The 25,454-nt window shown below is 37.7% G+C and overlaps 1 protein-coding gene across 1 annotated transcript in view; it reads right to left on the bottom strand.

The window, feature by feature from the left end:
* LOC150107279 (actin-binding LIM protein 2-like) overlaps window positions 1-25,454 on the bottom strand; it is a 508,439-nt gene that overhangs the window by 10,950 nt on the left and 472,035 nt on the right. Inside the window, exons 20-21 of the mRNA XM_090391129.1 lie at window positions 23,223-23,357; window positions 2,739-2,810 (exon numbers count right to left, since the gene is read on the bottom strand). Coding sequence (XP_090247255.1) covers window positions 2,739-2,810; window positions 23,223-23,357 — 207 coding nt within the window. The remainder of the gene's footprint in view (window positions 1-2,738; window positions 2,811-23,222; window positions 23,358-25,454) is intronic.

The raw sequence follows: 25,454 nt of genomic DNA, 5'->3' as shown, positions 1-25,454 counted from the left end.
GTTCTTCCAATTGCGCTATGGAGGTGCTTAATATGATTAGTTGCACCAGTTCAAATTTTTCTCTTTAGATGTCATACAAGGACAGAAACCCAAGTCAAATGAACTTCAACTGAGTTAACTCGTTCGTAGCAAGGTCACCATTTTTTTCTGTGCTTGAGTTAACTCGACTGTAGGAGTTAAAGGGTTAATCTCCTTCTCTCCAAGTTCTCTTTCCAGATATCTATCCAAGCTGTCTTCTGAATCTATGTCTTTTGAGACCACAACTAGCTGCTTGTCTTCCAGCTCAAGACCACATGCCCATACTCCCCAAATGAAGAGAAAGTTAGCACATTTTTTTCCATTCTCCAGTGCTATTATCAAATCTAAAACTTTTGATTCCGAAGTAAACTCAGTAACGTGCTAAAGTAGTTTTCATTAGCAAGACTGGGACTTCATAATGAATAACAAGTTGTAATAAATATCTTTAAACTAAATGACTACAATAATAACAAAGCCTTCCTGCCCTTAAAAAAAAAAGTAAATTGCTTAAAAAGAAATCACATCTTCCCCTCAAAAACCAAAGAAGACAGAGCATACTATACTACTGTCCTATACTTTTAATTACTTATACCTTTTAAGTAATTAAAAGATTAATAAAACTTTACCATATCAGAATTATATTTACGCAACTAAGATTCTGGACCATCTGAAATAGGCTAATTTCCCCTTCTCTCTCTCTCTCTTTGTTTCCTTTCTGGTGTTTACAGCATTCACAACAGTGTGGATTTCACAGACAGAAAGGACTATCTTGGAAAGAAGAAAGAACCGTTTAAACATATTTGAAATACATGGCATGACAAAATGGAAAAAAAAACACTAAGTCTCTACATATATACTAAATTTAATCATTATTAAAGATTTTTTTATTGAAGAAGCAACTCCTCCAAAAATTGTAATTGAACATGATCTTATTTTGAATAAAATTTGACATACTTCTTCCACCTTTTGGTTCTGTCCACTGCTGGATGAAGGTCCCCACCACCCCCATGATTTTCCAGACCAGTCGATTTTCTGCCTCTCCCATCCATCTCACTCCTGCAATTTGTTCCAGTTCATCTTCCACCTTCTTCTCGGTCTTCCTCTTTGTCTTGCTCCATCTATTGGTCTCCACTCTGTTGTTTTTCTAGTCCATCTCCCATCACTGCATCTGTCAATATGGTAAGCCCATCTCCACTTAGCCTGTTTAATGTATTTTACAATATCCATGATCCCTATTTGAGATCTTATCCAGGTATTTGTCTTCCTATCTCTTAATTTTATTTCTAGCATACTTCTCTCCATGTGATGTTCTCAGCTTTTTGTTTAGGGCTTCTGTTAAAGTCCATGATTCTCCTCCGCATGTTAGGACAATAAGTATGCACTGGTTGAAAGCGTTCCTTTTTAGACTCATAGGGATGTCACTTCTGAATATGTCTCTCATTTTCCCATAAGCCATCCATCCAAGGTGAATTCTTCATTCAATCCTTTTCTCTGGCAATCCTCAAAGGATAACAAATGACCCAAATATACATATGAAGTAACTTGTTCTATTTCATGGTTTTCAACTTTGACAGTTCTATGGTTTATGTACTTATTCCTCATTATTTTTGTTTTTTCTCTATTTATTTTTAATCCAATTACTCTGGAAGCTTCATTTAGCAGATTTAGCCTTTCTTCCAGATCTTCAAGATTATCTGCTATTAGGACAATATCATCTGCAAATTTCAGATGATGCAGCCTTTCTCCATTTATGTTTATTCATTTTGTTTCTCAATCAAGGCTTCTAAAGACTTCCTCTAGTGTAGCTGTAAATAATTTGGGAGATATGGTGTAGTCTTGCCAGATGCCTTTTTGTATTGGGAACTTTTCACTGTTTTTATATAATTTAATTACAGAAGTTGCATTATTGTAAATATGCTTTAGTGTTTCAATATATGGTTTCTCAGTTCCCTGGGTTTCAAGTGCTTTAGTGTTGCAGATGTTTTAACTGAATCAAATGCTTTTTCGTAATCTAAATAGGCCAGTAAATGTCAATGCTAGTTGCATGTCAATAAAATCTGACATACAACCTTGCTGAAATAGCAAATTGGAACATGACAACAGCTGTATATACTATTAAGCCTTGAGCATATGATCCCTTTAATTTGTAGGGCATCTCATTGTGTTAGTGATTGTATAATATTTTAGTGCTCTGAAAATGGAAGACTGAAAAGTTACTTAAAAAAAACTTATCAGTTATTACAAACTGTAAGACATGATATCATTACAGTGCAATGGCATGTGAAAAAAAAAGAATGGAATGACGATCCAAGATGATGTCTGAACCATTCCTCAATGCCAAATGACCAGTACACCCAACTGATAATTTATATTTTTGCATCAAATTCATCACTGCATCCAATTTGTACAATCTGTAATAGCATACTGGTAGACAGCAGTGATAAAAAAATAAACGAATAAAAATAATTAAAAAATCAGACACCACAGAACCCCCTCTACCTTACAAAAATCCTGCATACCACAAATGCAGGATTTTCCTGTGGACTTTGGAACAGGATTACTGGCATAATTAATTCTTGGTTATCTAACACCTGGAGAGAGAGAGAGAGAGAATTTATAAAAATGTTATCAGGCTGAACTTTTTAATGAATCCTTAAAGTACAATTAAAACTGATTAATAGTTAATGCTAAATTATTGCAAATAATGATTTCTAGCATACCTCAAGATGACAACGATCAACATCTACTGGTAGGCGGTAATTAGTTGTCACTAGCAAATGATATGGATATAACTGAAAATAACAAAAAAAAAATTATAAAATTTGATTATATAAATAAAAGTTATATATTTAACTTAGATAATACAACAAGCTCATAAGGAACAAGTTGTTATAATAGAAAGTTTGCCAAAGCAATATGGTTAATGCTTGAGGTTGTACAGCAGAATAGTGTGAGAGGAAAGATAGTAGGTTACCCATCTATGATAATGCAGAATTGAGGAGAAGAGCATCAATAATGAATGGAATGATAACAAGAATGTGTTGAAAGGGAGGCTTGGATTATGTGGATACCTGGAGTGCATTTGAGGATAAAAGGGAGCTGTATACAAGAGATAGACTGCATTTAAATGAGGAAGGGCATAGCCATGGAGAAAATGTGGCTTCTTATGTGAATAACTGGAATAGTCACACTTGAGAGAAGGGGGGGGGGATGTGTGGTATATTATTATTATTATTATTATTATTATTATTCCTGATACCTCCAAGGAGTCCGAAGACTCATCGCAGGAGGACATTTTGAACTGTCTACACCTTACCTCTACTACGAATCAACGCCATCTACCGCCCACCTCCAACACCACCACAACTAGTAATTTTTGTCTGTAAATTGCGTGTGTTCTGAAGGGCCGATTTGTATGTATGCGGGATGAAAAACCCGAGTTTCCGGGAGAAAAAACCCTGCTACCTCCGTATGAGATCGGCTAACTCACCATCGATTGAAATCGACCAGATAAAGATTCCTCCCGTCGCGACGAGAATCGAACTTAGGCCTATTCCAATCGAAGGGCGCAATGTACCGTCGTTCTTCCAATTGCGCTACGGAATATTGCAGAGTCAAGTAGAGTCTGGAGAGAATAATAATTATAGAAACACTGACAATACATTGATGTTTCCTTATACGAACCAGGAGTATCAAAAACAAATGAGATCAATTGGTAGCACAGATAGCTTCAGCATGTTGAAAATTATTGAGATCAGCAAAACATAGTTGACAGAAGATGATATGCTGACAGGAGTAGCAGCAGCAGGGTATAGCATATTTCGGTAGGAGAGAAAGGGCAAACATGGTGGTGAAATATTACTTAGGTTAAGTGATGAGTTGTATCCTTTCAGAGTGGAGGATTTAGAGAAAAAAGACATTAATGTTTTGAGAGCGTATGGTGTGAGGTGAAGGTAGACAAGAAAAAATATTTAGTGGAATGTTGCTATAAGCCAGAGAATACAGAGGGTTAAGAGCAGGAGATGTCAGGCAGTTGATTTTGGCAATTGCAAAACAAGTGATCATTATGGGAGATTTTAACTACTACAGCAGTATAAACTGGGAAGAGGAAACAGCATGTAGTAAGAGCAGTACAGGAATGGAATTTTTATAATTCAAGAGGGACAAATATCTTAGTCAACATGTAGTAGAAATTTCAAGAATTTTGGATATGGTCATATCATCAGAGGATCTAATTGTAACTGTGATGTCATCCCTACTCCTAGTTGGAATGAGAGGGAGGGAGAGAGAATGACCACGCAGTCTTGTCTTGGAGAGATGAATAGACATGCAGAAGTATCTAGATGAAAGGAATTTATATGGAATTATTAGACAGGTGATTATAATAATCTTAGACATTAGTAAGATGGGTCCATGGATGGAAGAATTGGAAGAGCAAGATATCAGATCAGTGCATGCCAACTAGTGAAGAAATATTTATTAGCAGCAGTGCAAGTTGTAAATCTTCAGTGAAAAAGTGAATATGATTTGGTGTAAACAGGATGACAAACAATATCAAATAGAAACTGCAAATGAAAAAGGAAAAGGTATAAAGAGACATCTTCTAGATGTTCCAAATAAAAGTTGGACATCTTCCCACAAGATATTATAAAATGATTTGATTTTAAAAGATATATTTCAGCGATTACACCACATTTTTTTATTGTTATATAAAACACTGAAATAATAGTTCCCAACAAGTTTCGTAAATCATAGGCTTTACATCTTTAGGGGTTAAATAGTATAACTTAAATACTATTTAACCCCTGAAGATGTAAAGCCTACGATTTATGAAACTTGTCGGGAACTATTATTTCAGTGTTTTATATAACTGAAAAATGTGGTGTAAACAATAAAAAAATGTGGTGTAATCGCCGAAATATATCTTTTGAAACAATTAGCCACAGAAGTCTACGCCTGCAATTATTTGATTATGTCATGCACTCTGAATATTTCTTGTGTCAAAACAAATTCTACGACCAAGTAGAAGGAACGGCCATGGGAAGTCCACTTTCACCTGCTCTAGCCAACTTTTATTTGGAACATCTAGAAGACATCCTGTTTTCATCTATATTCCCTCAACCATTCTTTTGGGTGAGATATATAGACGACATCTTTTCAGTGTGGCCTCATAACAGAGATTCCTTACCTTCCTTTTTAGCCAGAATCAATTCCTTACATCCTTGTATTAAGTTTACCATGGAGATTGAAAAAGACAATAAGTTATCCTTCTTAGACATCCTCCTCATCCGTTCACCTTCAGGTATTCTAACAACAGTTTACAGAAAATCCACTTTCACTGGAAGTTATATTCTCAAACAATCTGCTCCTCATCCTTATCAAAAAACAGGAATCATAAAATGTTTAATCCGATGAGCTAGAACTAATTGTTCAGCTCCTCATGAATTACAGAAAGAACTTTCAACTATCAAACATCATATGAAATTAAATGGCTTCTCCGAAAACAGTACACAACATCTGTTCGATTCCTACACTCCAATCCAGAACAACAAAGAATCAATATGTCTAATTTCAATTCCATATATTTCTGGGATTTCAGAACCAATTTCAAGAATTCTGAAGAAATATGATTTAACAGCCACTTATATATACCTATTAACAAAATATTGACCTATTTCCCCCTCTTCTAAAGATAAACGCTCAACTATGTCTCTGCCTGGTGTGTGTGTGTGTGTATCAAGTTTCTTGCAACTGCAATCTGTCCTCCTACTTTGGACAAACAGGATGCTCTATAGAAAAAAAGAATTCAAGAGCATCAATCATACATTCTGCACACCACAAATCCGATAAGTCTGGATTGACTCTGCACGGGATAGAGACAAGCCACAACATCCTTTGATCCAAGACTCGCCTTCTACACAGATGTCACTATAAATTTGAACGCCTATTCAAAGAGAGTGCCTATTCAATGCCCTAACTTGAATCGAAATGACTATATCCATATCAAAAATATGGGAAAGTTTAATCAGGATAACACATTAAAATAATTTTCTTTTTTTAATTGAGACTTTTAGTTCCTACATTATTGTTATTTATAAATTAAGATTATTATATGAAATTGTGAATTAATATCTATAATTTAGTCATCACTTTGATGAAATTTTTCCTCTCTTTAATGCTTAGCAATGTAACATCATGCGGCTCGTTCTACTTTTCAGTGCTTAATTGTTGGTATTCAACCTTGTTAAAAACTATTCCTATGTAGCCACTGAAGATAGTCTGTTAGTTTCAGACTGAAATATTTGGCAAATATTAAAATATTCTTGTGTTAACATGTCTATAATTCCAAAATGGGAGTTGAGTGACTGATGAAGAAGTCATCATCATCAATTTCCTCATATGTATCCTCAAAGGGTATTCAGGTTGCTAGGCAAAATTACACGATTAAGTTTACATTATTATTAATCTCCTATCAACAATTTTTTTCCAAATCAATCTATAACTTGTGAACACTCTAATATTGTCATATTTAACATTTCATGCTTCTAAAGCACTTCTGACTGAATCAATTCACCTAGAACTTGGTCTTCTTCTGGATCTCTTTCCTGCCATCTTAGTTATTAGTTATCCTACATCAACAGCAAAACAGGTAATTAAATACCTGTTTTGCTAACCTTTCCTCGCCTATTCTATTTAAGCGGCCATATCACCTTAGATTAGCTCTGCTGACACATTCTTCAATGTCAAGTTCCTTTCTAATATCTTCATTTTTAATATGATTCTGTCATTGATGCTATCAGTTCACTCTCCTAATTTTTCTCAGAACCCTCATATCTATGGTTTCTAGTATTAGATCAAGTGCTTTATTTCTAACCCAACTCTCAGATTCATAACTCAAAACTGGTTTGAACATACTGCTAGTTATTGTGTTTGGGCTAATTTCTCTCTTATTCCATATAAATTTATTCCAGCTGGCTACTCACCATACCAGCTTTGTTTATTCTGTTGTCTATTTCTGGATTTAACCTGCTATCTTCACTAAAAACTGTGTCTAAATAGGTGAAATATTTTACTTGTTCTATAGGATCTCCATTCAGAATGCAGCAGAAGTTTTCTATGCTTCTGCCTATTTTCATAATTTTGGTCTTTTTATTGCTGATTTTCATGCCAAATTTGGTACAGCTGTTATTTAGTTTAGTTAGAGAATCCTGGAGACTTGCACTAGATGTGTTTAGGAGTACAACATCATCTGCATAAAGCAAAGAGCTAAGTTTGATATCTCCAATTCCAATATCAGGCCTAATGCCACTTTCTTTCATAATTGATACATATAGATGATAAATAAGAGTGGAGATAATGCGCATCCCTGTCTTATCCCCCCCCCTGATTTTACAAACTATTTTCCTGTATTTCCTTAACTTCTAACTGCTGACTGCCAACTTAAATATAGACTATGTATTGCTCTGCATAGTATTCCATTCACCTCATAATTGTAGTATTTTGAAAAACTTTTCTCTAGGCACCTTGTTATATGTCTTTTCCAGATCTACAAAACTTAAGTACAGATCCTTGGATATTCCCCCGATGTCTCAACTATCTGTTTAAAGTGAAAGTCTGATCTTCATAATGGCCTTCATAATTAGTAGAAAAATTCCTCTGCAATTTCTTCTGTTACAATATAAGACTCAGGCTAGGAAAGTGACTAGCATGGTAAGGAAAGCAACACTTGAATATGAGAAGGGATTAACCCTGAGATCCAGGAAAAATCCAAAAAAGGAATTCTTTCATTATGTTGCCAGTAGGAGGAGAAATGATTGTGGAAAAATGAAGCTATTAGACAAAAATGGGAGAGTGACTGATGAAAAGACTGGGATGTTACATCCTGGAAAAGTAGGTTTTATTACTAGAGGGATGGGGAGGTTTCAAGGTTTAGAAATGCATGAGTACAGTGTGTTTCAAATACTAAGTACTCTGGATGTCAATAGGCAATGGGAATGGAATACTGCCATGTGTTTTGAAGAATGTGCTAAACACCTGATAGCTCCAGTTAACTTGACTTTTTAATGCGAGTCTGGCTATGAGAAAGATCCCCAAGGAGTCAAAGGAGGGTAAAATGCGATTGAATAAAAGTGGTGGTATAATGGAAGTGTCAAACTATAGACCGGTTTGTATTTCTTCTGTAGTCATTAAGATTTTAGAGAAATCAGTGAGAGATTATATGCAGCATTGGGCAGATGAGGGTAATATTATTTATGAGGATCAGTATGATTTGATAAGGGGCAATCAGATTACTAAACATTCTTGTTTAGTAATCTGATTGCCTTCTTTAATAAAGTAACAAGAGTGGTTATATACTGCCAACTTTTTTTGGGGGAGATTTTACAAAGGAATTTGCAAAGGGCCACTAGGCCTAATACGTGAAGAGAAGAAGAAGACAAAGGAATTTGTCAGGATGCTATATGATAAGCTGAGATTTAAGTTACAACATATGGGTTTAGATGTTGGGTTAGTGAACTGGACTGGGGGATTGATGGTCTGATAGCTATCCAAGATATGTATGAAAGAACAATATCAAGAAAGCAGAAGGTCGCAAGTGTGGTTTCATAGGGCTCAGCACTGGAACCTGTACTCTTTAACCTATATATCAATGACACTGTCACTGGCTTGCATGGGATATTCAGTTAATTGCAGATGACGTGAAGTTGGGAAGGGTTATTAGTAACAGTACAAATGTGGTAGCCCTTTGGTGAGAGGCTGCATACTCTGTTGATCAAGCTGTACTAAAGGAAGGGACTTTGGAGTAATAATTGATAGAAACTTGAAGTTGAGGGGACATATTTTTTTTTTTTTTTTTGGTGTCAAGGCTAGCTGGTGAACGGACGTGCTATCGGAGAGCTCCTGAGAGATTTGTGTTTTTTGTTGATTTATTGGTGTTTTGGATTCAATTTAATGGACTTAAGTGTTTAATTTTGGTATATTATTGGAGCTTTATTAGCGTGGTTAGTGTATTAAAGTGTTTTATAACATAATCTATGTCGAGAAGTCGCCGCTAGATGAATTCGTAATGTGTAGTGTTCGTGCAAGCTCCAGATAAGATAAGTATTATTTTCAGTTATCGATACAAATTACTTAATATTGTGTAGTTTTGTTTTGTTTGCCTTGCGTATTTTAGTGCATCTATTTTTGGTGTGTTATAACGTATAATTTGACAAAACACGTTAGAGATAAGTATGGCACCTGTGCGAAGGAAAATGGCGGCCAGTAATGAAGGTTCGCCATCGTTATCAAAGAACGGTAGCATAAAAGAAATGAGTCAGTGTACTAGCTGTGAAATGTACGTTTTGCGGAGTGCGGTCGGAGTGTGGTTAGATGTTAATAAAGGATTGAATGTGTGTAGAAAATGTAGGGAGAATGAGGAATTGAAGTGTATTTCGGATCGTGAGTGTGATATTTTTGTCAACCTTCAGAATGAAGGAAATAGGGATATGACAAGAAACGGCAAGGTTGTACATGAAAATTGTGAGAGTGTGAATGTAGAAAGTGTGAATGATAGTATAAATGGTTTCTCAGAGAACAAAAAAGATGAGATAGATGCATTGAGTGAGATCGCGTTGTTGAATAGTGCGATAGAAAGAGCAAAACAGCAGCTCGAGTGCATGAACAAAAGTAGACTGAATGAACCAACCAATAATAAAAGGTATGACAGGAAAAATAGACGTATGAATGTGAACATGAACAAAATGAAGGATAGAGTGCTGTATGGAGACTCGTTAGTACGAGGTGTGTTAGTAGAGGATTTGACAAAATCGTACCAACCTGGTGCGACCATAAAGGACGTAACTGCGTCTATTAGAGAGCAAAAGGAAAGGGTGAAAGAAATGATTGTTGTGGCAGGTACGAATGATTTGAAAGGAGATAAAATGGAAATGATAGAAGACCTGAATGAATTGTTTGAGGTAGCAAAAGAAAAGAGTGAGAGAGTTAGAATGATTAGTCTTTTGCCACGGTATGACAGTGAAATGTTTAAAAGGAGGGCTATAATTGCGAATGACTTTATGCGTGGGTTATGTATGACGAGTGGTGTGGAATTTGTGGATGTATGGAGTGAGTATGATGGGCGAAAGGATCTGTATAAGATGGATGGCTTGCATTTGAATGGTTACGGTTTAAGAAGACTTGAGAAAGTGTTGCTGAATGTAGTGGATGTGCAAATTCAGGGAAACTAGATTTGTTAGGGGGGGGGGAGTAGAGATACAGTCCTTATGGAGGCAGTTGAATGTAAGAACGAATATAATATGCCAGAGCAAATAAGGACAACAAATCTGAGTGGGATAGTTAATATAAGGCATCAAGGTAGGGTTGGGGCTAATGGGGGTCTTAAATTCATGTACACTAATACTAGGAGTATTAGGAACAAGAAGGAAGAGTTTTTGGCCATGGTTGGCACTTCCAGACCACAGGTTATAGGTATTAGTGAAACATGGCTGACTGTAGATGATATAACTAGTGGGATTGAATATGATGGGTATAGTGTGTTCAGGAATGACAGAGAGAATAAAATGGGGGGAGGAGTATTGTTGATGATAGCTGATGAGCTCCAGCCAAGGAGAATAGAAGTTGAATTGCAGGATAGAGAAAAGAGCACATTTGAGGCCATTTGGTGTGAGATTGTGGCTAGCAGAACTAAATATACAATTGGGTGCTGCTATAGACCAGGTGATGGAAAAGATGGTGGTGACAGTATGCACAAGCAAATAGAAGAAATGGGTGGAAGGAGGGTGATTATTATGGGAGATTTCAACTATGGTCGCATTGATTGGAGTGAGGAGAGGACACACGGGAGGAAGGAACTGGATTTTATGCGGTTATTAAGGGATAACTATCTGCGACAGCATGTAATGGAAAATACTAGGGATCAGAGAGTGCTTGACCTAGTAATTACATCTGAGGATTTGGCTGTAACAAATATGACCACATTGCCACCAATCGGTGAGAGTGATCATAGGGTCTTAACTTGGGAGGTGGCTAAAGGTGTAGAAATTTCAATTAAGACAGGGTACATGTGGAATTATCGGGCTGGAAAGTATGACAAGCTTAGGAGTTTGATTGGTTCAGTGCCATGGCATGTACAACTGCAAGGACTAGAAGTTGATAGTGCATGGGAGGTAGTTAAGAAGTGCTTGCATGAAGCAATGGCTGACTGTATACCTAGAGTCCGAATAATAAATCAAGTTGGGGTTAAATGGATGAATAACACCATTAAGCTTGAGTTGCAAAAAAAGAAATAACTATGGAGGGAATTTAAGGAGAAGGGTGACCGGCAGGCACATGAACGGTATAAAGCGCAGGCCAGAAGGGTGACGAGTGTGGTAAGAAAAGCAAAAAAGGATTATGAAAGAACATTGGCCATGCAGGCTAAAGAGAATCCTAAACAGTTTTTTAGATATGTAGCAAGTAAAAGGAAAAATGTACATGGCAGATTGATTTTAAAGAATGCCGATGGTAGGGAGGTAACTGAATCAGTTGAGATAGTTGAGTTACTGAGTGAGCATTTTGCAAAAGTATATCATCCAGGTGGTGACATTGCAGAAACGAATAAACCAGTAGATCATACGGGAATTGTGGTTAATGAAGTGGAGGTGAGTAGTCTATTGCATAACCTCAATGTCAATACATCTGTGGGATTGGATGGTATACCAGCTCGTGTTGTACGAGAAGCAGCTAAAGAATTGTCAGTACCCTTGACCATTTTGTTTAATTTGAGTCTCGGGTCTGGGTTAGTCCCGAGCGGGTGGAAAGAGGGGAAAATAGTTCCACTGCATAAAGGTGGTTCCAAGACTGCTGTTGTAAATTACCGACCGATTAGCATATCAGGAATCATTGTCAAGGTCTTAGAGAAAATAGTCAAGAGGAAAATACAAGATTGGATAGAAGAAAATGGGATACTGTATCGGGGACAGCATGGTTTTGTGAAGGGTAGGTCACGCTTCAGTAACTTGCTCACGTATTATAACACAGTGACGGCTGAACTGGATAAGGGTAATGGGTTTACGGTGATTCTACTGGACCTTGCCAAGGCCTTTGACAGGATTCCACATGGAATTCTAATCAGTAAATTGCAGCATATGGGAATGGACATAGGGTTGGTGAGATGGATAGGAGGGTGGTTGACGGAGAGATATCAGAGAGTGGTTTACTCGGGAGTAGAGTCCACAAGATGTCCTGTGACTAGGGGTGTGCCACAAGGATCTGTTCTTGGACCACTGCTGTTTAATTTGTTCATAAATGATATAGGATATGATCTGAGAGGAACAGTTCATTTGTTTGCGGATGATGCGAAGTTGGGTAGGGCAATAGTGAATGCAGATGACGTCAAAATTTTGCAGGATGATTTGGATAGATTGGAGGTCTGGGCTAAGGAGAATGGATGTCAGTTTAATGTGGCAAAATGTAAGGTTATGCATTTTGGGGTGAAAAGATTGGCGGCAGTTTACTGCATTGGTGGAACCGTGCTCCAGGAAATTGATGAGGCATGAGATTTAGGAGTGTTGGTAGATAAGGAATTGAAATTTAGGGGACACATTGCAAAAGTGGCCAAAACAGCTCATCAAATCACTTGGTTGCTGAAGAATACGTTGACAAGCAGAGACAAGCAGGTTATTGTTCCTCTGTATCGAGCCTTGATAAGACCCCATCTAGACTACTGTGCTCAGATTTGGTCACCTAGGTTTCTTCTTGATGGGGAGGAGGTGGAGAGGATCCAGAGGCGAGTGACCAAGATGATAGCAGGTCTGTGGAATGAACCGTATGAGAACAGGTTGAAGATTTGTGGGTTGCAAAAATTGGTTGATAGGCGGAGGAGGGGAGATATGATTGAGACATTCAAATTACTGAAGGGTTTCTATAAAATTAATTCAGAAGATATTTTTGAGAACAGGGCTGGTTGTGGGAGGACTAGGGGACATCCATGGAAACTGGGCAAAAGTGTGGTTAGTAAAGGTGTTAGAGCTGGGTTCTTTACTTTTAGAGTAGTGAATGAGTGGGATGCGCTCCCTGAGTCTGTGGTGGATGCTGTGACAGTGAATGAGTTTAAGGCGAGGTATGATAGATACTGTATGAATGTCAAATAGTTGTGATGAATATGATTTGGGGCCTCCCTCGATGAGTCTAATGACTCCCTGGAGTTGCCCGTAATAATAGTAATAGTAATATTGCAAAGGTGGTGAAGGTAATTGACTGATACAATACTGAGAAGGATAATTACTAGCAGAGATAGAAGAGTGGTGATTCCATTGTATAAAGTTCTAATCAGATCACATCTGGATTATTGCGCTTAGGGGATAAAATAACCTTGGAAAGAGGGACTGTACAATATTAGTTATGAGGATAGACTGAGGGAATGTGGACTGCAAAGTTTGTTAGACAGAAGGAGAGGTGATATGACTGAGACAAACTGTTGAGAGGCAGTTACACGGTTGAGTGGAAGTGGTAGACAAATGGATGAGAAGTGGCTTTCCTGCATGGAGAGTGGTTGGAGACTGCAGAATTCTTGCCTGATAGGGTAATGAAAGCAGAAATAGTGAATGAGTTTAAGGAGTTTGATGGACTTTATGTTGTCTAGAATGGGCCTCTCAAGATGAGTCTTGTGACTCCATGGAGGTTCTGAATAATAATAAACTGGTAGGAAGGTGATGAGAGTTAGTATATGTGTGCACAATTAATGCATGCTAAGAAACTTTGAATGTTTCTTGGCATGCATTACGGCTCCTTCATCTGGTAAAGCAATGTCTGAATGCCCTATTCTGTCTGAACGCTACATAGGTGCATCCTTTCACTTACCAATAATGCATATGTTAATAGCTACTTTTCATCAGGATAATATGCTATGTTGTTGCTATGTGCCATCCAGTTGTTTTTGACTCTTGGTGACCTTGTGCACAAAAGCTCTCCATCTCACTCAGTCTCTTGTCCTTCTTTTCAGCAACGTAAAAGAACATGGTAAGTTCTTTTATGTTGTCCATCCAACTCTTTTTGTGGTCTTCCTCTTCTTCTCATTCCCTCAATTTCCCCAACATAACTGCCTTATCAAATGACTCATCAGCTTGCATAATATGTCCAAAGTACATTAACTTCTGTTTAGCGATCATCGCCTCCAATCCAAGTAGCATTCTATCTTTATACTCTCTGAAATCTTCTTATTGGTCATTCTTGCAGTCCATGGGATTCTTAATAGTCACCTTCACACCTATAATTCAAATAAATCAATTCATTTTCTGTCTTTCTTCTTAAAAATCCAGCTTTCACATCCATACATCACTACTGGAAATACCATTGCTTTGACAATTCTAACTTTCATGGTCTTACTTACACCTCTGTCTTTCATAATTTCTGTCAGGTTTAACATAGCTTTTTTTCTCATGATTACCCTTCTTAATTTCATCTTCACATTTACCATCATTTCTGATTCTGGACCCCAGTAAATCATAACTTTCAATGATTTCTATTTTATCTCCCTATATTATAAATTTATTGAAATTGCCAGAAGTCATCACTTTTATTTGGCTGATGTTTAAATTAAGCCTGTGCTTTGTTTCTTTCCCTCTTAACAAATAGAATCAGCATCTCCAGAGTTTCCTTAGTTTCTGCTATGAGGGTTGTATCATCTGCATATCTTAAATTATTTATACGCATGGATAGGCTTATGTGTTCATCAGACATGTTGTAATAGGTTTCACGGTATAATAAGAACACAGATGGTTAAGAAAATAACTGTTTATTAACTTAAAAGCTAATATTTTGCTGGTATTATATCCAGCATCTTCAGAGCACACAACACAAAGTTTGTTACAAAGGCAAGACAACCACAATCCTTAATTCCAACTGGATCTTTGTCTAAGTTAGCCATTCTCATAATATATTCATTATAAATATTAAAAAGGTAGGGCAACAGTATACAACTCTGCCACATCCCTTTTTCCACTTGAACAATGTCTGCTTCTCCAAAGACTGTTTTTATTGAAGCTTTTAGTTTTAATACAGCTCTCTTATCAAGAGAATTAAATGCTCAGGTATTCCCATTGATCTCATTGCAATCCACAGTCTATTTTGATCCACACAATCAAAAGCTTTCTTATAATCAATAAAATAGATGAATACTTCCTTCTGAAATTCTCTTGTTCTTTCTATAATCCATCTTATGTTTGCTATTTGGTCTCTAGTTCCTCAACCTCTCCTAAAGTCTGTCTGTTCTTGTGGCATTTCTCTATTCACACATGGCTCCAGGTTTTGCAGGATCACTTTCAACATAACTTTACATGCATGTGAAATTAAAGCAATAGTTATATAATTCTCACAATCTCAGGGATTTGATTTTTTTGGAATTGGGATGAATACAGATGTTTTCCAATCTCTAAGCCAATATAATTTCTTCTAAACATATTGACAAATTTCAGTCAATTTATTATCTACTTCATCCCCAGCTGCTGTTAATAATTCCAGACACCCCATCAGTTAAAGGGTCTTTTCATTTTGGCAGCTGTTCCACTGTTGACATCACTTTTCATTATCATGGGTTCCCCAACAAATTCTCTCCTTTCAAATTATCCATCAATATTATTATCTTTCTTGTACAAATCTTCTATATACTCTTTCCATCTTTTTTTCACTGGTTCTTCCATCAGATATTTTCCAAACTTACTTTTTTATAATTGATAATCTAGGGATAAACTTTCCTGTAACATAATTTATTTTTCTAAACAGATCTCTTATTCTACCCATAATATTGCTTTTTTCAATTTCCTTGCAGCTTTTGTTTATATGTTTTTCCTTATCTTTCCTAGCCTGTTTCTGGAAATCTACACTTGCCTGTCTAACCTTCTTCATTTCTCTGAAGTTTCATTTTTCTTCTTTCCTCTACTATTTTGAGAAAGTTATTATGAGAGAATTATGGGAATGATAGAAGAGGAGAGAATGGAAACAGTTGGAGAGAGGGAATGAGAAGAATGCGAAGGAGTGCTGGAACCAGAGACAGCAGGTAAGTAGGGGAAACACAGAGAGAAAGGGTTAGAGAAAAGAGAATGAGGGATGCAGGTGAGCAATCAAGGAACAGAGTGGTAAGAGGTGTGATGTATGGAGACTCAATGATCCATGTGTAAATTTATTCCTAGTCACACTGAATAATGGACACAGATTCTGTCATTCATTAATGAAGCAGAGCAACTAAGAAAACAAGCTATATTGTGTCTGTGAATTGTATGTACTCTGACATTTGCTGTTTTTGTGGAGATTCAAGGAGGTTTGGATATTATCAGTTACTGCTGTTTTTCCTGTTTTTGATCTAAGATTTCTCTTCCTACTTCTTCTCTAAGTATAGGATAATCACTGTTCTCTGTTATCATTAGAAAAATTCCATCTAAATTTTGTTAGTCCAAGCTATCATCATAAATTAATAGTTTACTTGAATAATCATGCCATAGTTTCAAATATTTTTTTCCATGATCAGTAATATTTGTTCCATCCTCATTCTCAATTGTTTAGCTCTTACAAATAAAAAAGCTTTGTTAGTTTCTTAATTATTCGGTATGTTGTTGTATGGTTATTCTTATAAAGATTATCCTCAATTTCTTTGCATTTTTTGGATAACCACTTATTTTTTTGAAGCTTTATCTCCCTTTTAATCTGTCTATTCAGATAATTATATTATTCATTGTTATGTCTAATTGGTCATAAACTTCTCTGCTGATCACAAATCTCTAATATGAGTAGTCCAAGGTTTATTGATGCATTCTCTTCCTAAGGTATATTGAGCTGCTTCACTGACTGCCAATGAAAATTTTGGAAAGATGAGAAGCAATATTTGTTTGACAGTTCTATAGTGATATCTGACTTGAGCAGTGTAAGATTAAACTTTTGACTAATTTTTCTTGTTGTTCTAATTCAAAATTTAAAATAATCATTTGATTTGACAGGCACAACATACAACTATTTGCTGATGATGCAAAGACAGGTAAGGTAATCAGGAATGTAAGTGATATACAGCATTCTAATTCCAGCCTATTCAAATACAGAATGATTTGAATAGGCTGGAATTGTGGGCATGGGAAAATTAATGTCGCTTCATTGTCAATAAATGTAAAGTCATGCACTTTGGCATGATTAGATATCCAATGTCACATTATTTTGGTGGAATTATGCTAAAGGAAACTGATCAAGCTAGGGATCTTGGAGTGTTAGTTACTTTGACATGTAAAGATAAGGATGTCATTTTGCCTCTTTACAAGGCCTTGAGAAGACCTCACTTGGACAATTTTGTGCAGGTGATCTCTTGGTTTCTGTTGTGATTCTGATACAGTGAAGAGAATGCAAAGGAGAGTGTTAAAAATGATATCAGCATTATGGAAAACTGATTATGGAGACAGAGTGAGAATTTGTAAACTGCAGACACAAGCAAAAAGGAGAAAGAGGGGTGATATGATTAAGTCTTATAAACTTCTGAAAGGATCATACAGGATTTCAGTTGATAGAATTTTTTATTTTATGAAGGGTGGCGTAAGGACACGAGGGCATCCTTGGAAGGTGAAAATGAATGCTACTAAGAAGAGGATGAGATCTTGATTTTTCTCTCATAGAATGGTGCATGATTGAAATGGACTGCCATTGGATATTGTGTGTGCAATTCAGTGGGAATGAATTCAAGAACAAGTATGATAGCTGGTGTGTGTGTGTGTGTGTGTGTGTGTGTGTGTGTGTGTGTGTGTGTGTGTGCATGTGTGTATGTAGTATGCAGCCTCCCTTGACGAGTCCCTGGAGGTCTCTCTTATTAATAGCAATAATAATAATAACAACAATGGATAGATACAAGTCACTACAGAAGTTTTACAGGCTAAGTCACTAAAAGGGTTTTACATGCTTGATAAAGAAGACTTTTTGAAATTGTATGCTCTGGAAATTGTATAAGAATGTGGCTAGCATGAGTATATAAAATAGATTTTTCTTGGTGAAGAGGTGGAATAGGTTTCCAGAGACTGTAGTAAGTGTTCTGTTAGTGAATGAGTATAATGAGAAGTATGACTGGTATTGTGTGAATAAATATAATCACTACTTTTGTGTTGTAATAAATACAAAATGTTTGTAATGAAATATTAGAATACTTACACACATAAAAAGAGACATTTTTTGCAAATACACAATTTAATGAAATATTTTAGAAGGGAAGAATGGGGAAAACAAAATATCAGCATTTTTAGCCAAGTAACCGGAAACAAAAGTTTGCTATATGAAAGGGTAAGCTGGCTATATATGTATATATTGATGTTAATTCATTTGTGAAATTTCACAAAAACTAATTGTTGAAATTTATTTTATGATTTTTCTACAAGATAAATTTAAGCAACTGATGTTAATGTTATTCTAAAAAAATTTCAGATTTCAACATATCGAATTTTTTAAAATTTTCTTTTATATATATATATATATATCTTTCTGAGCAATAAATACAAAATGTTATATTCAGGCAATGACAATCAAGGAAAAAAAGGAGTAGCCATAGTATTCAACACTAAATACGAGGCTAATCTTCTTGAATGGCAGGCAGTGTCAAGTAGAGTGATTTGGGCAAATATCAGAATGGGGAACTGGACAATGAGACTTATTTGTGCCTATGGTCCAACAGAAGATTCTACGAAGGTAAAAGTGGAAGAATTTTTTGAGGCTCTAGAGAAAGCTACTGACACAATGAAAAAGAAAAAGTTGGTCCTTGTTGGGGATCTAAATAGCAGAGTAGGAAGTGATTGTCAGACATACAAAAATGTTTGGGGAAAATTTGGAGAAAAGAGCAAAGCTAATAATAATGGCAAATACCTGTTGGATTTCTGCTCAGGACATGGACTGGTTATACTAACACCATGTTCCAACATAAAAATGTGCACAAATTCACATGGAGAGAAGAGGCAAGGAATAAGAAAAGTTTCATTGACTATGTTATTGTTGATAGTGATATTTTCTTCCGGGCGCAGGACACCAGAGTGTACAGAGGATTTGAAATTGGAAGTGATTACTATTTAGTCTTGAGCAGGATAAAATTGAATTTCATACTGAAAAGAATGACATGTAAGAAAGTTTTAAAGCGAATAAAAGTTGAGCACATTCTCAGATGTGAATTGTAGACTAAAATACACAAAGATTATTGAAGGAAAAATGAAAGAGTTTGAGAACAGGAACCATACCTTGGAAATTCAGTGGCAAGCCTTGAAGAAAACCCTGATTGATTCAGCTAGAGAGGCATGTGGTGAAGTTGTCTGCAAGGATAGAAAAATTAGAACTCCATGGTGGACACAGGAAGTTAAAGAGGCAGTGAAGGAAAAGAAGAAAACGTTTCAAAAGTTCCTGGCAAATAAGTCAGCTCGTGCTCTTAGAGAATACAGAGAAAAATGTAAGAAAGCTATCAGTGTGTAAAACTAGCTAAACAAAAGTCATGGGAGGACTTTGACAAGAACATAGAAAATAAATATCAAGAAGGTGGAAAAATATTCTGGAGGTTGTTGAAGAAGCTTAGGAATGGAGGAAAGAGTGCTATAAAAGAAGTTTGAGATGATAAAGGTGACACGATAACGGGAGAAAAAGATATCCTTGAAGTATGGAGTAATTACTTTGAAAATTTGCTAAATGAAACAAGCAGTGATGACAGCACAGTGATAAAAAACACTGACAAGGCATATAGTCAGGAATACATATCCATACTTGAAGTAGAAAAAGCCATCAAAGGCTTGAAATGTGGAAAGGCAGCAGGAGTAGATGATATTCTACCAGAAATGGTAGAATATCATCATATATCATCAGAATATGGCTGCACTGCATAGTTAAGAAAGCCTGAACGGACAGAGGAACGAATTCCCGATGATTGGAGTAGAGCTCTCAAAGTACCCATATATGAAAAGAGAAATGAAACTGAATGTGAGAATTACAGAGGTATATCCCTAATGAGTGTTTCTGGTAAGATCTATGCAAATATACTTGAGAAACGAATGAGAAGAATTGTGGAAGAAAAGCTTGGTGAAGAACAAGCTGGATTCAAGTCAAACAGAGGCTGTCAGGATCAGATCTTCACTTTACGACAAATAGTGGAGAAATCATGGGAATATAACAAAGATCTGTATTTAAGTTTTGTCGATTTGGAAAAGGCATATGACAAGGTGCCAAGAGAGAGAGAGAAGCTATTCAATACGCTACAGTTATATGCTGTCAATGGGGCATTATATCAAGCAATACTTAGTTTTTTATTTGAGTTGTAAGTCAGCAGTTAGAATTGAAGGAAGTACAGGAAGATGGTTTAATGTTAAATCTGGTGTCAGACAAGGATGTACATTATCCCCTCTGTTATTCATTATCTATATGGATCACATTATGAAGGAAAGTGGTATTAAACATGATATCAAAATTGGAGATGTTAATGTCAGCTCTTTGCTTTATGCGGATGATCTTATACTTCTAAATAAATCCGCTACAAGTCTGCAAGATTCTCTGACTAAATTGAATAACTGTTGTAATAGATATGGTATGAAGGTCAGCATTAAAAAGACAAAGACAATGAAAATAGGTAGAATGATTGAAAATGTCAACTGTGTTGTGAATGGAGAACCTGTGGAACAAGTAAAACATTTCAGCTACTTAGGCACGATTTTTAGTGAAGATGGTAAATTAAATATGGAAATAGACAAAAGAATCAACAAAGGTGGTATGGTAGGAAGTCAATTGAATAAATTCATATGGAATAAAAGAGAAATTAGTCGGAACACTAAATTAGCTGTATACAAGACAGTGTTCAAACCAGTTTTAACTTATGGATCTGAGAGCTGGGTCAGAAGTAAAACACTTGACCAAAGACTAGAGACCACAGATATGAGAGTCCTGAGAAAGATTAGAGGCGTGAACAGATGGCATCAATGGCAATATCATATTAAAAACGAGAATAATTGGAAAGAAATTGACATAGTCAGCATCCAGGATGCATTAGCAGAGCTAATCTCAGGTGGTATGGTCACTTAAACAGAATGGGCGAGGAAAGATTAGCAAAACAAGTATTCTCTGCCAAGTTGGCAGGAAAATGACCCAAATTAAGACCAAGATATAGGTGGATTGATATGGTACAAAGTGCCTTAGATGATAGAAATATAAGATCTGGTAATGTTGGAGTCTTGACAAGTAACAGACTGATTTGGAGGGAAATTGTAGATAGGAAGTTAGTAATGATGTAAATTTTTCATGTAGTACTATCATATCCTGTGCACCCCTTGAGGGTACATGGCAGGAATTTGATGATGATATATTCTGTCATATTATTCATATTCTTCTACTAAGATAGAGATGATTATTATTATTATTATTATTATTACGGGCAACTCCAGGGAGTCATTAGACTCATCGAGGGAGGCCCCAAATCATATTCATCACAACTATTCGACATTCATACAGTATCTATCATACCTCGCCTTAAACTCATTCACTGTCACAGCATCCACCACAGACTCAGGGAGCGCATTCCACTCATTCACTACTCTAAAAGTAAAGAACCCAGCTCTAACACCTTTACTAACCACACTTTTGCCCAGTTTCCATGGATGTCCCCTAGTCCTCCCACAACCAGCCCTGTTCTCAAAAATATCTTCTGAATTAATTTTATAGAAACCCTTCAGTAATTTGAATGTCTCAATCATATCTCCCCTCCTCCGCCTATCAACCAATTTTTGCAACCCACAAATCCTCAACCTGTTCTCATACGGTTCATTCCACAGACCTGCTATCATCTTGGTCACTCGCCTCTGGATCCTCTCCACCTCCTCCCCATCAAGAAGAAACCTAGGTGACCAAATCTGAGCACAGTAGTCGAGATGAGGTCTTATCAAGGCTCGATACAGAGGAACAATAACCTGCTTGTCTCTGCTTGTCAACGTATTCTTCAGCAACCAAGTGATTTGATGAGCTGCTTTGGCCACTTTTGCAATGTGTCCCCTAAATTTCAATTCCTTATCCACCAACACTCCTAAATCTCGTGCCTCATCAATTTCCTGGAGCACGGTTCCACCAATGCAGTAAACTGCCTCCCATCTTTTCACCCCAAAATGCATAACCTTACATTTTGCCACATTAAATTGACATCCATTCTCCCTAGCCCAGACCTCCAATCTATCCAAATCATCCTGCAAAATTTTGACGTCATCTGCATTCACTATTGCCCTACCCAACTTCGCATCATCAGCAAACAAATGAACTGTTCCTCTCAGATCCTTTCCTATATCATTTATGAACAAATTAAACAGCAGTGGTCCGAGAACAGATCCTTGTGGTACACCACTAGTCACAGGCCGTCTTGTGGACTCTACTCCTGAGTAAACCACTCTCTGATATCTCTCCGTCAACCACCCTCCTATCCATCTCACCAACCCTATGTCCATTCCCATATGCTGCAATTTACTGATTAGAATTCCATGTGGTATCCTGTCAAAGGCCTTAGCAAGGTCCAGCAGAATCACTGTAAACCCATTACCCTTATCCAGTTCAGCCGTCACTGTGTTATAATACGTGAGCAAGTTACTGAGGCATGACCTACCCTTCACAAAACCATGCTGTCCCCGATACAGTATCCCATTTTCTTCTATCCAATCTTGTATTTTCCTCTTGACTATTTTCTCTAAGACCTTGATAATGATTCCTGTTATGCTGATTGGCCGGTAATTTTCAACAGCAGCCTTGGAACCACCTTTGTGCAGTGGAACTATTTTCCCCTCTTTCCACCCCCTTGGGACTGACCCAGTCCTGAGGCTCAAATTAAACATAATGGTCAAGGGCACTGACAATTCTTTGGCCGCTTCACGTACGACACGAGCTGGTATACCATCCAATTTATTATCTACATGAAAAATATATAAAAGATGTGGCAACTGAAGAAAAAGGCTGTTGTGTATGTTATTCCAGTATTTATTATTTTTTCATAAAAATTAACAAATGAATGAGTAATAAATATCCACAGGCACTGAAACACTGAATACTTTAAATAATTTTAAGTATTTCATGTGTTTTCTTTGTTCTTGAAGTATTTAAAGAAGTGCGAAATACTTTTCATGAAATACTTAAAATTTCAAAAGTGACTTAAAAAGAAAGAAATAACAATAGAAAAACTTAAGCTATGAATTCTGAAGTGAAATACCTACCTTAGGAGGTTCACTTGAAAAGTGTAAATTCACATTTGGCATGGATCGCCTTAAATGAGGGCTATAAGAGGCATAACGAAAGTTATAGCCATCTGAGTAGGGTGTGGCACGGAACACAGCACTGGGGGTATGATTCTGAGAAAAATTAATATATTTATTATGTGTGTGTGTGCATTATAATATACATTAGTAGATATATAAACAAAATAATTTAATAGATGCATGTGTTGGAAATAATGAATGAACCCATGTTATACAAATAGCATAATATGGGTAGCTAGTTTTTTTATTTTTTGCTTATTTACAAAGACATTATATCAATGCTGGATTAAAGGTATACTTGGAGTCTTAGTGTAAACAGTGCTCAGGGAACATCTGTTTTAAATTTATATATCAAGAGCAATTACAAAATATAAAAATATAATTAGTTCCAAGGGAGGGCAAGAATGTCATCTCAGTCACAATCAGATCCTCTGTTGCTATGACTCCGAATCCAGAACTCTCAATTCTTATGTTCCCTCCACCACATGCTTCCCAAGGCATTTGTCTCTCAAGAAACCAAAACTTCAGTTCCCTTATTACTGCATGCTGTCCTCTCTTCCCAGTTTATATCACTATAGTTGAAGTCCCCATTATGATTGCCCCCTTTGCACTTGCAAAACTAATTTGCCTAAACATTTCCTGCTCATCACCATCTATATTTCATGGTGTGTTAAATTAAATATCTTGTCCTATAAATATTCATCTTACACTATGTACTCTCAAAGCCATTAGAGCACACAATTCATCTCTTAATCATGAGTAACATTCAACCACCATGTTTACCTTCCCTATCCTGCCAAAATATGCTAAATCCTTTGGTTTCTATCCCTGTTAAAGTTTCACTGATACTAACAAAATTTGGAGAGGCTGAGTCAATCAGTGCCACAAACTCATTTCCTTTATTCCTAAGGCTCCTGCATTTGTATACAGAGAAACCAGTCTATTACCGTCCTTCTTATAGTCATTATTAATCTCATCATACTCCATCTGGCTCTGTAATATAGTGTATACCCCCTAATTTCTCAAGTCACTATCACCACATATTGCCATACCTGTAACATTCCACCTGTGCAATTCTAGTTTCCCTGTCCCAACACACTCACTTGCCCAGAAAACAACAATTTCTCCAAATGTTGTACACTCCTGCATTCAAATGCAATCTGTCTCTTGCATACAGCTCCCTTCTATTCTCAAATGTACTCCATACATCCACATATTCCAGACCCCTCTTTCCTGCACATTCTTGTAATCATATTATATCATTCATCATCATCATCAATGCTCTTTTCCTCCACTCCACATTCTTATACTGGGGCAACACATTCACTATCTTCTTTCTCTGGACACATTTCTGCTGCACTATGTCCAACATCAACCTCAAATTTCATGCTATATGATTCACGCCACCTCTCAGGACATTCATTCCAACCATTACTATCATCTCATCTACACTTTCACCCCTCTTCACTGCCAATCCCACACTCTCTATTGTTCTACCAGGCAAGCACTTCTCTGGCACTCTACTCTGGACACCATGAATCATCAAATCTCCATACATGCCACTCTGAATAGATTCATTCAACCTTCTCTCACCGGTATCCCTGACTTGCTTACAATTTCTCTCTCCTTTCTCTACCACTTTCCCTCCTCCCTCTCACCTCTCTATCCCTTGCTTCTACATGCTCTTGTCTTTCTACAATTTCCTCTCTTCCACTGTCTGGGGGGTGGGGGGGGGGGGGGGTGGGGGGGGGGGGGGGTGGGGGGGGGGGGGGGTGGGGGGGGGGGGGGGTGGGGGGGGGGGGGGGTGGGGGGGGGGGGGGGTGGGGGGGGGGGGGGGTGGGGGGGGGGGGGGGTGGGGGGGGGGGGGGGTGGGGGGGGGGGGGGGTGGGGGGGGGGGGGGGTGGGGGGGGGGGGGGGTGGGGGGGGGGGGGGGTGGGGGGGGGGGGGGGTGGGGGGGGGGGGGGGTGGGGGGGGGGGGGGGTGGGGGGGGGGGGGGGTGGGGGGGGGGGGGGGTGGGGGGGGGGGGGGGTGGGGGGGGGGGGGGGTGGGGGGGGGGGGGGGTGGGGGGGGGGGGGGGTGGGGGGGGGGGGGGGTGGGGGGGGGGGGGGGTGGGGGGGGGGGGGGGTGGGGGGGGGGGGGGGTGGGGGGGGGGGGGGGTGGGGGGGGGGGGGGGTGGGGGGGGGGGGGGGT

The sequence above is a fragment of the Typopeltis vanoorti genome, chromosome 4, assembly GCF_054136105.1.
Source record: "Typopeltis vanoorti isolate ZY-2024b chromosome 4, IOZ_Tvanoo_1.0, whole genome shotgun sequence".
In the NCBI taxonomy this organism is placed as follows: domain Eukaryota; kingdom Metazoa; phylum Arthropoda; class Arachnida; order Uropygi; family Thelyphonidae; genus Typopeltis; species Typopeltis vanoorti.
The sequence above is the reverse complement of the archived record's forward strand: the minus strand, read 5'-3'. Positions and strand labels throughout refer to the sequence as shown.